Here is a 15,858-nt window from a genome sequence, read left to right as displayed (position 1 = left end):
TAATAGCTCATCTAACGATTTCATCTTTTTGTGGGAAAGCTGCCCTCACTGTTTTCCTCCAGGTAAATACAAATCAGATAAATTCCACAGACATACAAACCCACAACACTTTCTCTGTATGAACTACGTATCTCACAAATCATCGTATTTCTACTTGGAGAACTGTAAGTTTCCATAGGCAGAGCATAGATACCAGAAGACTTTCAGTTCAGGATTCCTGTTTGATTCCTGCCTTCAATAAAGAGAAAATTAAAATAGCCTCTCTCTGCTCTTTTATTCTGTCTGTGATGAGGACATTCGTCACATACCCTTTTCAGCTGTTGAACTGGAATGATCATTACTGCTGACCACCGTACATTATACGCCGCTGCTTTCTCTAAGCAGTTAAATACTTTATCTTCTCTACATCTCTTTTTAAGTCTACTATACTCACCTTTGTGCAAGCTCAGTTGTAGAATGACCTTCATCTGGAAATAAAACCTCCTGTGCGAGGCTTTGCTGCCCTACTTTGTCTCCTTCTTAATCATAATATTTGCTATTGCACTCCTTATTGCTGCTATAATATTTCATATCTCATCATTCAAAAATATTCCACACTTGTAAAACCAAATTGTTTACTGAAGAAGCTATTGATGAGCAATTTTGCAAAGTGCCAACAACATTCAAGCTCTACGCATGCAGATTTGGCCAGATGCTACCTTTCCTCAGTAAACACATCTTTCTCCACACTCAAAAACCTATTAACTTGCCTTTAGTAAATCCCTTGAATACCTGTTCCCATTTCTCAAATGCAAATAGCCACTCTGCAGACATTGCCTGTACGCCCCTGTATGTTTAAGTCCTTAAATCCAGCTCCTCACTCACTGACAGAAAACCACCCATAACTGGTTGAAAGAGTCAGGCAATGCCGTGTCCCCTCTCATATGGAGTTTTGCATATTCTTTTCCACAACAGACACCCTATTCTTATATATTAATATATAATTTATACATTGATATAACATATTAAATATAAATAAATTATATATTATATAGAATTCAGGTTTTAATAGGAATTGTATTGTTTTCAGTAACAATCTGTCCTGGTTTGGCCCAAACCAGGCCAATTAGTCTTGGAGAAACCAAGGTCACTGCTAAATTCCTCACTGCTTATGAGTGAAGAGCCGAAGGGGGCTCGCACCTGCAGGGAGGAGCAGACAGGGCAGGTGACCCATGATTGACCAACGAGGTATTCCATCCCATACATGTCATTCTCACTTTCCTATTTATCACTAACCCACTGCCTCCTGGAGGTGGGGCCCAGGAGGGAGGGGCCCTCCTGCCTCCCACTGATTGGTACCAGCTTTGCCAGTTTCCAGTTAAAAGCCTGCAGGTGTGATGGCAGGGAGCTACTGCCCTTTCCCCTCTGCCCGTGCTGGGGGGAGCAACTCTGCCTGAGGAGGATTTCCAAGCTCTTGATCTTGGTTTTGTACATATTTGTATATATTTGGTTATTTCTATTATTATTGTTATTATACTCTTTTTTATTATTATAGTTTATTAAAACTGTTTTAACTTTCCAACCCATAAGTCTCTCTCCCTTTTCCCTTTCCCTTGGGGGGGGGAGAGGGTTAACAGAGAGCATCTGCCACCTGGTTAATAGCTGGCCCAGCTTTAAACCGTGACACAATCCCTCCAAAAATCTCAGGCAATTCACTTTCAGTTGACACAATCTTTACCACCTTTCACCCAAAGCTGCAAAATTTATACTTCTAAGCTAATTAAAGGTCAATCCACACACTGGCACAAACAATGATGGTTATCACTTTTGCCTGAATATTGAATTATTTGCAAACCATTGCCTTTTGTTGAACTCCATGTCAGCTTTGTCTTTGGCCATACACATTGCAATTCTCTCCTACCACAAGGTTCTCTTCTGGCTCATGGTCAGTGGGACACTATCCTATGTTGGTAGGACCAGCTCAGTCCAAGCATTCACCTTCAGTAGGTGCCATATGTGGTGTTTTACTCCTACTTCAAATAACTTGGCTGTCAAGGCATGCAAAATTAATTCTAAGTGCAGGAGAAGAAATACATTCTCTGAAGTCGAAAAGCTTGCCAAAGGGAGAAGTAGCGTTAATAAAGAAATTGTAATGTTCATTCACTGCATGGAACGTTTCATATCTTTCTCAAAGTTCTGTAATAGCATATCCAGCGAGAACCCAAAAGGCAGGTCGATGAAACAGTCAGAAACACTGACATAACAAAAAAAAGGATTTTTACCATTTTCCAGTAGCAAGCACGAACGCAGCCCTTCACTACCCCCGCGCAGCCTGCGGGCACCTCCCAAATCAGAGTCTCCCTTTCTATCAGTAATTTCCAGAGTTCTGTAAGTCACATGCACTCAAAAACGACAAAAAGACATCTGCCCACAGCCACGTCAATGACAACAGCAGCTTCCAGGGAGGACAATCATCACTAGCACTTGTTTGCACATCTCATGATTCGAGTTCAGTTTTGATGTTCACAGTTGGGAAGGTGGTTTACTCAGAAAAATTCTTCTGTTCTACCTGTAAAGTTATACCTAGGAAGTTTACTATGTTTGGGGAATAAGAGTTGATCTTCCTGGAGCTATGGGCATAAAACCAACAGAAAGCAGAGAAAACATAAATAAATCTATGGTGCTATGATATAGGCAACTGTGTGGATCTATATCATTTGGGACAATTTGGACTCTCATTACAATTGTGAAGGAAAACCTTAAGAATTTCACACACATGAAAAAAAACCACAAATTTCTTTTAAGATAATCACATTAAGGGCTATCTATTAGCAACAGATCATTTATATTTATCTAATAGAAGAGTCTGTAGTGTGCCAGACAGAAATTCAAATTGGAAGGTGGAAGGAACACCAAATCCTAAAAAGGAAAGGCAAGAGGTTAAGCAGGAGGGGAAACCACATTTAAATTCTTGCCTTTGACAGTGAAGCTTGGATTTATCTGAGGTTATAGCGACTAAATAAACGGGGAAGATTTTTTGGAACAGCAAAGACATGGGAATTAGTGTATCATGAAAAGAAGAGTGAGAGGAGGAGAGAAAATATGGTAGTGTATTTAGAGCCTTTTTCCTCCCAAGACTGGTAACAGAAAGAATTGTGGCACACAGGCTACAATGGGATAATGCCAAAAGTATATAAAAAGTAAAGGGGAGACACAGAAAGATAAAAATATTGAAGAAAAAAAACCTTTCTTAAAAAGGAAAAGGACTGATAACATCTTATAGTTTGGATAAAACTGTTTTGCTCCACAGGCACAGGTTACGCTTAACGTAACCTGGGTATACACTTAACTTTGTGTATGTCCCTAAACTTCTATACTTTGAATGTTCTTACTATATTAATTTGTGGCAAAACTTGAGCTCTAACATTATCCAGAGCACGGCTTAAAAAGCAAAGAGAAAGGATTTTTCCAGTTTGACAGGAAGCAAAACAGATGTAGAAGTTATGCAGCTAACATATGTATACCAAACAGGGCAAAAAAAAAAAAGCACAAACAGACTTTGCTAAATACAGCTATTAAACATATTTTCATTCCCTTAACTGTAAGATTTTTATTGACAGTATTAAAGTAATTCAGGAATGGCTTTATTCAGGAATCAAAATGATTATGCACACTTCAAATATCTATTATTTCAGGTTTTCCTTGAAATCAGCATGTTATCAACCTCTGGGAAAACAGAGTAATTAATCAAGTTGACATAAATTTGCTTTCCAAAACATTAAGAAGCAAGTCAGCAAATAAGCCTTTTTCTTGCCTTTTCCAGGGAAGAGGGTGGGGGGGGAGGCTTACTTGCAAACAGATGCACCTGAAAATAGCCTGAAACTAGGCAGCTTTAAGCTTCAAAGTTATTCACACTTCACAAATAAAATTTTACCTCACCGGAGGAGTCAGGAGAGAAATGACAGTTCTACCTTGTTATAGACTTTCACATCAAGATATTTACCACCATCCTATCGCTGTTAAATCTTGATTATAAACCAGGGATCAGCAAGCAGGAGATCAAAGGCTCATCTGAGAAGATGGAAACATATTAAACTGATGAAAACTGCCCATACTGTGTTAGTTGTACAGAAACAGTCATCCAGACGGAGAGACTACTGGCATTACAGATACGAGTGCTCTCAGTCTCTCTCTGGCTTTGAAATGTAAATGAAAACTGCTGGAACTGTCAAACAGAAAGTGCTAAGTTTTTTTTATATATCGTGGGAGTCTCCTCACGTTAACAAGCCTTGTGGAGCACAGGATCAGCATTATATTAAACGGAGATCCTTCCTGATCCTTGGGCTTCCTCTGTTCTTATTGGTGAAGTTTTTCTCCATAGGCATTATATGCATTCTGTTTCTATTCTGTAAGAAAAGGAAGTATTTATTGCTGTGTGGTCTGTTAGGCATGTACTTAAGTGCTACATGAGCACTAAGGTCATTTGAGTATTATCTACCTGAAGCTGCTTTACAGAAGCCACAGCGCAAAAGAAAGAACTGGCCAGCTGCAAAAGCAGTACGAAAGCCTAGAAATAAAGGTTTATGTACATAATCTCTATTGGATAGATAGTTGAAGGGTTAAAGAGTGAGATTTTATTGCTCAAAAAAAAAAAAAGGAGTGGGGGGGTTTTAAGTTGCCTTTCCCACTGCCACCCAACTAAACAAATAAAAGACAGTCCACTCTTTCAGTTGCCACAATGTAATTTGCATTTGCCAATTACTTTTTACTGATTTTACAGTTTAGCACCCAACTATGTTTTGAACATGAGATAATGCAAGTGGAAAACAGGTATCCTTCAATTGCCTGATGTTCTCTAAACCCATGATCTTTCTAAGCATGTATAAATATATTACAGCATGGCAAGTAGTCTCAACCTCTATAAGCAAAGTGACACATTTGAAGTCTCACCTTCCAAAAGTGACACCTCAGAAACGAGGAAGACACACACACAGGCACTTCACACAGTACCTAATTCTAATTTGAGAGGTACGTGGGCCCAAATCCGTGCCTGTTCCTTCATGCACAAGAGCAGGTGCAAGCACATTCAGGGCACTCTCTCCCATAGCATGCAAGAGTCTCTCCCAGAAATGTGCTGGATGTAGGAGTAGTGGATCATCAGAACAGAGCAAGTTTAATTTCATTCTCTGTGAACTGCAAATGCAATTTCTCTTGCTGCATCCTGGAAAAAGTACAGCAGCAAAACTATCCTCCCACGGTGGGATTTACTAAAGTGATTTTTTAAAAGTGAATGGAAAGAGAGAAAAAGAAGTCCTATGCAGAACAAAACTCCACTGCTTATACATTTTTTCAATTATACTGTCTAAAATGGAAGTTCCACTCTGACATTTTAAAAGAATTTATTTTCTTTCAGCTATCAGTAAAGATAAAAAAAAAAAAAGTTGGGCAGAGGGGAAATCACTACACAGAAAGCCAGAATAATCACTTTCCCTGTCCTCCCCCATTTTCCTTTATGGGTTTTTCCGCTTTTACTGCCTACATTCTTCACCTGAAGTCAAACCCTCTGTTTACGGCATCACAGTGGTTGCTGTGGAGGTGACTATGATGTACAAAGCCAAAAGTGATGTGTTCAAATTTGGAATGAGCAGCAGTATCTCATGAAATCTGTCTAAAGTAGTAGGAGATTTTAAAAAAAAAAAAAAAAAAGAAAAAAAAGAGAAAAAACCCAGAGCACATATTGAAAACAAGTAAATTAACTTCTTAAATGACTGTTTGCCATCGACTTTCATTATCACAACTGTTTTCAGATATGCTACTCCAACGGTTGTAGAGACTAAGTGCTAAACTATACATATGGAAACAAGCACACAACATGAACAGACAGCGCTAACACAGATGGCAGCAGAGTTCCTAGCCATGCTCCTCAGTGGTGCCTGCTGTGATTGCTGTCTTCTTCTGTAGCAAAAACATACAAACAACTAAACGTGGTAACACAGACACAGACTATGCAGTGCTGCTCTGCCGATGAAAAGTACTTCATGTCACCCTTCATACAGCACATTTCTCTACACCAGATTCAAGACTCAGTAAATTATGACCAGAGAACACAGATTCCTGAAAAAGTGATCAGTTCATTGTAATTCCTTCTGCTACACGGATTGGTTTCATACACACCTTCTCGCACATAGACACATTTAAAAATACAACTGTTTAAGTACGAGTGCTAATTCTCAAGAAACATGTTAAAGACTATGAACAGGAAAAATCTGTCTTGCCATTTGCAAAGTCAGCAACTGCCAAATTTTCACAACTTTGGTAGCAGATACAGTCCTTAATCTTTCCCTACATTAGGAAAAACATATATTACTTAAATTAACTGAATTAGTTTCTAAACCATGTGTTGCCCCTAACTTTGACACCTGAAGTATTACTAGGAGTGTAAGGTCCAAGAAACCCACTGAACAAACCTATACTGATAGAAATGCTTACCCGTCTACTTGTTAAAACCTGCAAAAAGCAGTGGGACAAAGATAAAATCAGTATTGGATTGAGAAAAAAACCTTACAACAGTTGGGGACAATACAAGCAAGAGAAAAATTTCAAAACTGAGACTTTAATAGCCACAAAACTCAATGAAAGACCATACTAAAATATTATTAAGCAAAGAAAGTGATTCTCTAAACAGTCATCTAACATGAGTGCCTTGAGAGTGCCCATGGCCCAATGTACCCTATTACACGATTGCAGAAGCATTAACAAATTTATTATACCAAATAGCTGAATTTGTTAGGATATGTGAGACAATGGCTGTTAATACCAAAAATTATAAAGTGCTTTCTTGGAAAGAAAAACAGTCCTCTTCTATACCAGGAGAACATATTACCAGCAAGATTGTACTACTGCATGCACGCTGTGTTGTGTGACAATTTCTTACACAGGAATATCATTGGAAAACAGTGAAATTCACTGGTCGGCTTGTACACAAGAAGATACCAGGACATAAAGATGAAATGGAGCTGCAGCTTCTTCACTAGATTCCTCAAGCCAGATATAGTAAAATAGAGTTTCAGTTCCAGAATACAAATGCCATTGGCTAAAAATGTCCATCTACCATTAAATAGGCACCGTGGTGCTACAGAAGTAAGACAGGGAAAAAAAAGCTAGCCATGATCCAGGATGCATCTTCAGATTTACCCTCCCTGCAACAGAACAACTGCTCACAGCTATCAAGAACTCTGAAAAACTCTCAGGAGTCATTTAATCATCATTCCTGTGAGATCATTTGTCTGCTTCACTCCCTAGAACAAGTGACAAAATAGAAGAAATCAAAAAGCCTGGAAAATAAGCTCACTGACTGATATGGTGCATACAGCAAGCAGCTACATCCCACAAGGTCAAGTCATTCCAAGATCAGAGTCTCACTCCAGTCACTACAGTTTCTGCAAGGTGATCCTCTTCCCACCTTTACATTCGTAATATAGCCCTCTCCCAAAACATGAAGTAATTGAGCTGGGACTAGCTTCTCAGCCTTGACATTAAGAAAACAAAGACCACACACAAAAAAAAAATCCAAAATATGTTCCTATTTTGATCAGACCATTACCACTTCTCAGTGAAAAATAACAAGACGTCCTCCTGTTGCACAATGAATAAAACCAGTGATAAATTCATTTTTGCTTCGTTAGAACTTGCCTTGGTATGCTAAAGGCTTGAAGCAATTTACTCTTCATCCAGCTGTACCATTAACACAAACAGCTGACCATCCCTCAGGCTACTTCAATGTTAACTGAAATCAATACTTGGACTCGAACAGCCTGCCAGAGAATCTACAGAAGTCCAATGTCATCCAGACTGGAAAAGACCGTGTTTCCCTAAAGCATTTCTTGTGTTCTAAAGACCACTTTCCTCCAGTTTTTAAATGGATTTGCAGACCTGAATATCTCTTGGAATTCCAAATAGCTAAACAGCCAAAAATTCACACCTGTAGCTTAAATAAAAATTGACGACTGCATTCCCATTACCTCTAATTCAGGCTTGAATATTACAAGCCATATATTAATAATGCCAAGACTTGATTATCAGCATGTCTTATATTTAAAAACTACACAGAAGCCCAGAGACATTCTGCCCAGCACAAAACACAGCATCTCATCTCTTTTGTGATCCTGGCTGATGAGAACCATAGAATAGTCTAGGTTGGAAAAGACCTTCAAGATCATCAAGTCCATCCGCCAACCCAACACTGCCAAGTCCACCACCAAACCACGTCCCCAAGTGCCACATCTACACGTCCTCCAAATACCTCCCGGGATGGTGACTCAACCACCCCCCTGGGCAGCCTGCTCCAATGCTTGACAACCCTTGCAGTGAAGAAACCCTTCCCAATATCCAATCCAAATCTCCCCTGGCACAACCCGAGGCCATTTCCTCCCGTCCTATCGTTTGTGAAGTCCAAGGTGATTGAATAATTACTAATTGCTTTTTCCCCTCTTGTTCTCTTATTTATTTACCTTATTTATTTTTGCAGTACCATCACCTACCCAAGCGGATCAAGTGTAATAATGCATCGCGAGGGTCCCTTGATCTTCCTGCATACAACTTCTCATTACAGAACCTCCTCTCACTTACCTCCTAAAAAATTTTACTCACTCCCACTTCTTGTCTAGCAGCAACCATGACCTCCCACATAAAACCACAGTGATTATCAGCCAAAGAGATGAAACTGGTGAGGACACCTGATTATACTATGCAAATATACTCAATCCAACTTCTGGAGAAAGAGTATCTCTTCTCAACCTCCCATTCCTCCCCCTCACTACAAATGCCAGCAGTTTAGACAGCTCTGTAGTTTCAGAGCTTCAGAGTGATAAGTATTGAACAAAATACTGTAATGGTTTGTACAGCAAAGCTCAACGCAGTCATTGACAATAACAAGTCTTTTTCTCACTTCTTTCCACAGGCTCTTGGGTTCGTTATCACAAACTAACAGTTCTACTTTAATCTGCCTTCAGGAGAAGGTTCTACCCGCTAATTCCTACTCTTCATTTCTACTTTTCGATACTTACCATAGGAATGTGGCATCAACAACTCTTAATGAAAATTGGTCATAGAGAGCACACAAAAATATAGAGAGCACACCACGGTGCACAGGAAAAGATCACAAAGCCATCTTAAAAAGAATGCATGCGTTTTACACAACATTTTAGTTTTATTTATTAAGCAGATCCTTCAGTATTTACCTTCCAAATGCAACAAAGTTGTTTTTTTCATGGAAATAAAGAAAATAGTTTCAATGATACTACCACAAAGTAAGTTAAGGCTAAATGCTATTAAATGAGTCAACATACAGCCAGTGAAATACCTTTTTAACCAAAGGACATTTATTTGCAAAACACTCTGCTTAAATAGCAACCAGAGTGCTATTTGCAAGCCCACTCACATGGCAAGAGGTGTGAATTTGCAGTTGCTGGCACAGCCCCCCTGCCACGTGGCCCCTTCATTTGCACCATGTCACTTGTCTGCTCTATTAACATTATTAAATTAATCAAAGAATGCCACTATAGTTTTGTTTCACTTTTTATTTCATGCTTCAATATTTTAATCAGCACTAATTTAAAATCCATCAACAAAACAGAACATATGAAAGCGAACCTACAATAACAACATTCCTGGTTTAACTGTTTTATGTATTTGAGTATTGTTACTCTGCTATGATTTCGTAGGATTGGAAATACTACAGCCTCCACTCGACTTCATATACACAGAGACAGAATATGAAAATGCTACCCTACAGTTTCATGAGAAAGAGAGGTTGAATCCTCAGAGGAGAAAGATACTCCAGGTTTTGGGATGGCTTATCCTTCTGCTGCTCAGAACAGCACTGGGTAAAGTCCAGCCCACATACATATGGGAAAGCAGTCAGAGTTGCCACGGTTCCAATCAACTATTATGGCGACGTGATGAAACAAATTCAGTGCATAAACAGACATTCCAACTTTAGTAAATGGACAAGATGATTCATTGTTATAACATGGCAAGGCTAAATGGAAAGACAAAGGCAGAGACACTAAACTGAATACTAAGACTGGAAACTTCCAGATGTGAGTCTAAAATGCCCCTGAGCCAGGGTTACTCAAAATACAATACTTCAGAACGTACTAAAATGAGATAGTTTCTATAGTTCTGTCAGAGTAATCATTTCACCTAGCTTCACAATTTTAAACAGCAAGAGCCAAATGATCAGGAAAATGATTTTTTTTCCCCTTTTAAACCACACCTTTTATTTCCCAGCAAAGTGATTCGTGACCTCTGTCCAATTAAAACTCCCCAAATCTTCTGTAAAAAAAAAAGATTGGAAAAATAAATCTGGTTATGGAATGGAGGGGAAGTCTTCGGTTTCTTAACTACATTTCTGTGCCAAATTTAGATTTAAATTTATATCATAAAACTGTATTTGGAGTCTGCTTCTAAGATCTATATGGCGGGTTTGTCATTCTACTGTAAATTCAAATTTAGAACAATCCATGGATTTGTAGCTCTGGTTACTTCTAATTGTGTGAGTTGTAATGCTAGGTTTTATCAGTATCATAAATAACCTCTTCTGTGAACTAGAGGGGAAGAAGGCACATACAGCCATGTAACAGGTGTCTACTGGTTTTATCGTGCACATTTCTGGCCATGAAGGGTATTACCTTTTTTACAGTAACACTACAGCGAACTAATTTGAAAAATAAAACAAAACAAAGAAAAAACACACAAACCAACAACAACCAAAAAAAAAAAAAAACACCAAACAAAACATACACAGAATGGAACTTAATCCCTAAATCACACAAGTTCTTTAAGAAGTTGCACTTATTACGTATATAGTCTGATTCAGATAAGGAAAGAGGTATCAGCTGGTGCTTTCATCAAGAAAAAGTCTAAGCAAGTTAAAATATGTTTGGCAAACCAACACTTCTTGCTCTCCAGGCCAAACCCTTTACCCATCCATTTGTTTTGAAAGCCATGCCTTCACAGCAAGGTCTGCATTACACATGGCAAACACACACTCACTGACTAGTGAGACCCCAAAAGTGGCTGAGGCATCAAAGTGTTAGTAGATATAAGTAGAAATAACATCAATGTTCACACTTTCTGAACACACAGACTAGAAAAATGTTTTAAGATTGAAAGTCTACCTGCAGATTATTCCAGCAGATTATTCTCCAGAAGAGAGGTTTACTTGCTTCAAGAAGAGAACTTCTATTCTGTTATATTAAGCAGATTTTTATATATATAAATATATATATGAAAACACCTGCATGAATTTCAGACATTTACTTTTACAAAAACTACAATAAGCCACACGTAAAAAGTGAGGCGTAGAGAACTACGCCTCCAGCAAAACAGAAGATTTGGTTATGACTACCTCAATATGACCAAGAACGTTATTTCCCAGGAGAAAGAGAAGGAAGAAAGGAACAAGTAGACAGAAAATGCTGAAGCACATTCTTGAATATTTCAAGAAGAAATGTGCGAAGATGAGAACATCTGAAACTGGAAAGCTCAAGCACAACTTTGTTTCCCTACCATCAACTGCGGAATGAGTCCAGTCCCGGAGCAACCAGAAGTCATTAGCATATGTGTATACATCTAAGCTTATACAAGAGGAAAACAATGGGCAGGTTTGCAGGGTTTTTTCCTCTCTTCCTGTTCTTCCATCAGTTCAACACAGTTAGAGGAGTCCACTTCTCCGCAGCGATAACATGCTGAATTCCACCATTACCACGCTACAACCTTTCCATTACACTCAGATGGAATAAACACCAAACAGAAATGGAGACAACAGTTTTTGTCTTGTTCTGTGACAGCTCTAGACAGGTGAAGACTAAAATTAGTCAGTGGGTCCAGGTGAAAAGGTCTCTGTTGCTACAGCTCACATTTATTTATCTAGCCTACCTGGGCATGATCCACCATACTGGCACAATACCAACAGATTTCATTGTGCTGGCTGAAGCACAGATGACTTCCACTCCCCAGCCTAAATTTGGCACATTTTGTGAGCGGTTAAAAAAAAAAAAATCAAATAAATTAAGAAGTCATCGTTTTCTGTCTAAAATATCTCCTACGTGTATAGATACACACTCCTACACGTACATCCAGCACTATTTACTTGTTCTATTTTCCCCAGTAATTGTTTTAATCCTAAGGATGCAGAACTACTTTTTCACCACAAAACTTTTACATGGCTTTAAAAAGGAATATAAAATATTGCTTTATCTCCAGAAGTTATTTTTGGTGGTGTCAAGTAACTTAAAACAACTTTCTGTTTCACAACTTCTAGTCACAAATTTTCCATATCTGCTCCTCAAGGGAGGAGATTTTTTCATACAAGTATTTCAAAGTTTTCTTAAGCAGTACAGTAAAATACTACTTGATTTACACTGTGGTTTCCATTGCTTCTCCTTAACATCTTCTGCTTAGAGAGTATCTGTAATAGAATTCTGGCTGTAGCCATCCATCTAGGTTTTCAGGCTCTTGGGAGACTTCACAGGTAAGGTGCCAATGCTAACCCAACATTAAACCATTTAAAAATAGGCTTTTTACAAGACTGTAAATATTCATCATCTTAACAAGATCTGGAACTTTTTTCTGGAGTCTTGACAAAGACTTTGTTTACTGTCTAGACCACAATGGGTAGAAATGCTAGTTCTACTTCACATTGCTTTTACATGGTATGAAACTACAAAAAGTGTAAAACAAAAACTTCTGCACATGAGATCATAGGGAAACTTTTATATTTGTGTTTTAAAATATTTGAAAAGTATAGAAAAGTCTGCATAATTGCTCATATAAAAGGTGAGAAGAATGTCAAAGCTGGCAAATGCTTATAACTTGACTCAGTTAAACAGCACATTTGCTCAGGTGTTCACAACTCAACATGCACCCTGCTAGTTTAGACCCTTAAGTGATGCCTGAATAAACATATCTTAATCCAAACATACACAGAAATACTGTGCTTGGTCTTCAGCTGATGTCAATCATAACAGTGCCATTGAGATCCATAGAGCTATGCCACTTTTTACCAACACAGGCTGGTGGCCCATTGAAATGGTTTTGCAGCAAAAGGAGAATAGGAAAGAACAACATTACTTCCCAAAATTTAAAGTATTTCATACTTTTGATACCTCCCAGTTCTCTTGCGAATAGTTCTCACTTCACTTCGACAATTGCATGCATACATGTTTGAATAAGTCAAACCTGTAAGTCTGTTTGACAGTTAAAAATTGCTGACAACTCACATACCACAATTTCATTTTAGGTATTTCTTACTTATAACCCCTCTAATGCTTTAGCTTGAACATTTTAAGTAAATTTTCCATTCCCGCATGAAGTGGTCAATACTGTCTACAAAAGCCAAAATTTTCTTATATGTAAACTTTACACAGACTTGGAAGAATGTTTCTATAACTCTGAAAATTTAAGCAGCATACTAAAGTAATACTACACTTTTTTTTCCTCCCCAAAAATCTCCCTGTAGCACACAATCAGTATTAGGGACATACAAATTAGGTCTAATTTTGGCTTTACCTTACATTTGGAGCTGTTAACGGATAGTAAATGACCTGGTAAATAAGTCCAGTGCACCTTGCAAAGACAGTACAGCAGAAAGCGTGATTATGCTTAAAGCACAGCTGAAAATTAATTGGGATGCAAACTGTATGTGCTGCAGTGTAATTTAGTGTTCCATGTTGTTACAGTAACTACTTAAATGTGAATTGTTACATGATACTTTACAAAACATTTATAAGGAGCAACTCTGACAGACTGAAACACACCACACCTTTTTGTTAAGCTAAATTAGAACCAACTATAAAACACCTCCCTAAATTAACTAATTTTATGGTAGAGCTACTTTGATAATATTTTAATCATGGCAGCATACTGTAGTATTATAGCCTTTGCCATAATTGCATAGCTGTTTCGGTCAAAGGTTTTCAGTTTGGCCCAACACCTTACACCACACAGCCTCTGGATTCAATTCTGGCTCTTCTCAGGTCAGTGGCACAATTCCCACCGACTTCACTGCATCCAGGATTTTGGTGTATGTGCCTAGCTACCCTATAGTACCCACGAATAACAGGTATATAACTTAAAGGGATCCTACCAACCCTCTTTTTCATGTGAGTTATTCCCCACTACCAGCATTACACTCAGAATTAACAGAATAAATATTTACAACTATTTTTACACAGACATTTTTATTCTCTAACTACTGTATAACACCTCCTTTCTTGCACAGTCGTTTATTTTAGAGGTTTTTTGATACCCACTGACAAAACCTTTGCTCAGACTCTTTCAGTCTGTTTCCTCTTTGCCTTATGAAAGAGGCACAAACAAGAAAAAGAGAAAAGGAGGTGTGGCTGCAAAATCACTCTAGTTTAGAAATACCCAGGTGACAGCTGGCAGGAGAAACAACTTGTAGTTTTCTTTCATTTCAGTCCTGCACTTGGGAGTAGTACATTCATAGCAAGCACCTTCTGCAGAACATTGTCACCTAAGACACCAGGCTCCCCATCATCCCAACGCCCTTGTCATCAAAATTACTGCGTGCGTTACAGCGCTCTGTATACTTGTGAAAAGTACAAATAACTCCTTCAGCCAAATTATTGTCTCTGGAAAAGGCACAAAGTTACTTTGGGGATTGATGTGTCTGACAACCAAGAATCACCAATTAAACCAGAACTCAAACACAACTGAAATGGTTACTTTATCCTTGAGGGATTAGGTCAGAGACTTCTGCAAACACACTCACACAAATAGAGGGTTTTAAACCCACAGGGAACGCACAGCTAGAACGAATTTCAGGGAGATTTCCACACACTGCGACCGTATCTCCACAAGCAGTTGGGTTTGTTCATTCAAGCAGACAACGGTGACAGCTAAGTGGTACAGTAAGGAAACCGTACATGACAGATTTGGCTCTGAGCAACAGTATTCAGCACACAACGGGTCACGAACCTGAACGCTTGTTTTCAACAGTTCGTGTGACAGCATTCCCTTCCACGTTTTCAAAGTCAGGATCTGATTTTGGAAGAACTGTTCGCCTGCTGCTTAGCCTTGGAAGACAGCATCTATCTCCCCAAACAAGTAAGGGGGGGACAAGCGCACACAGGGCAAGTATTTTTAACAGGGCTTCCCAACCATTAAGACCAGACAGATACAAGCCAAAAAAGATTTCGAGGAGTCTTCCCAGATTCTCTGGCGTTTGCCAGGCTGCAAACGCTTTCTGCAACAATCAAAGAAGCCGCTATCGAAGCGAGATGCCAAAACGTACGCGAACACTGCTCCTCTCCCCAAGCCTCGCTCTGTGGTAAATAAAAGGCGTGAGGCGCAGCTCGGCGGAGTTTGGGCGCAGGGAGCTCGCCTCCCTCCGCACCCGCTGAAGGGGAAAGGCAAAGATCCCCCTGCCCCAAAGGAGCCGAGCGGGTAAAACAAGTCACAGACAAGTTGGCCTGGGGGTGCCCCGTACGGACCTCGGGGCTCCCCGTCCCACCTCGGTGCGCGCCCCGCCGAGCCGCCCCCTTACCGTGCCGCGGAGGGGGCTTGCCGCCCGGCGCCTTCTCCTTCCTGCCTCCCGCCGCGCTCCGCATCCGCCAGCACACCGCCCCCCTGCCCAGCGAGCCGGCCATGCCGCGGGCGGGGGCGGCCCCGCACCGCCGCGCCGAGCCTGACGGGGAGAGAGCGGGGGCGGCGATGGAGCGCGGGACCCGCTGCCCGGCGGCGCGGGCGAGAGCGGCGCGGTCCCTGCGGGCCCGCCTCCGCCCGGCCCGGTGTCAATGAGCGCGGGCGGGCAGCGCGGAGCCCCCGGCAGCACCGCCCCGCGCCCCCCGCCCC

The 15,858-nt window shown here is 40.0% G+C and overlaps 1 protein-coding gene across 1 annotated transcript in view; it reads right to left on the bottom strand.

Moving 5' to 3' along the window:
- ZNF385D (zinc finger protein 385D) overlaps positions 1-15,653 on the bottom strand; it is a 467,763-nt gene extending 452,110 nt beyond the window's left edge. The window contains exon 1 of the mRNA XM_068404866.1: positions 15,551-15,653. Coding sequence (XP_068260967.1) covers positions 15,551-15,653 — 103 coding nt within the window. The remainder of the gene's footprint in view (positions 1-15,550) is intronic.
- Between the last annotated feature and the right edge of the window lie 205 nt (positions 15,654-15,858).

Source organism: Nyctibius grandis, chromosome 7 (genome assembly GCF_013368605.1).
Source record: "Nyctibius grandis isolate bNycGra1 chromosome 7, bNycGra1.pri, whole genome shotgun sequence".
Taxonomy (NCBI): Eukaryota; Metazoa; Chordata; class Aves; order Nyctibiiformes; family Nyctibiidae; genus Nyctibius; species Nyctibius grandis.
Note: the sequence above shows the minus strand (reverse complement) of the source record. Positions and strands in the feature narration are given on the sequence as shown.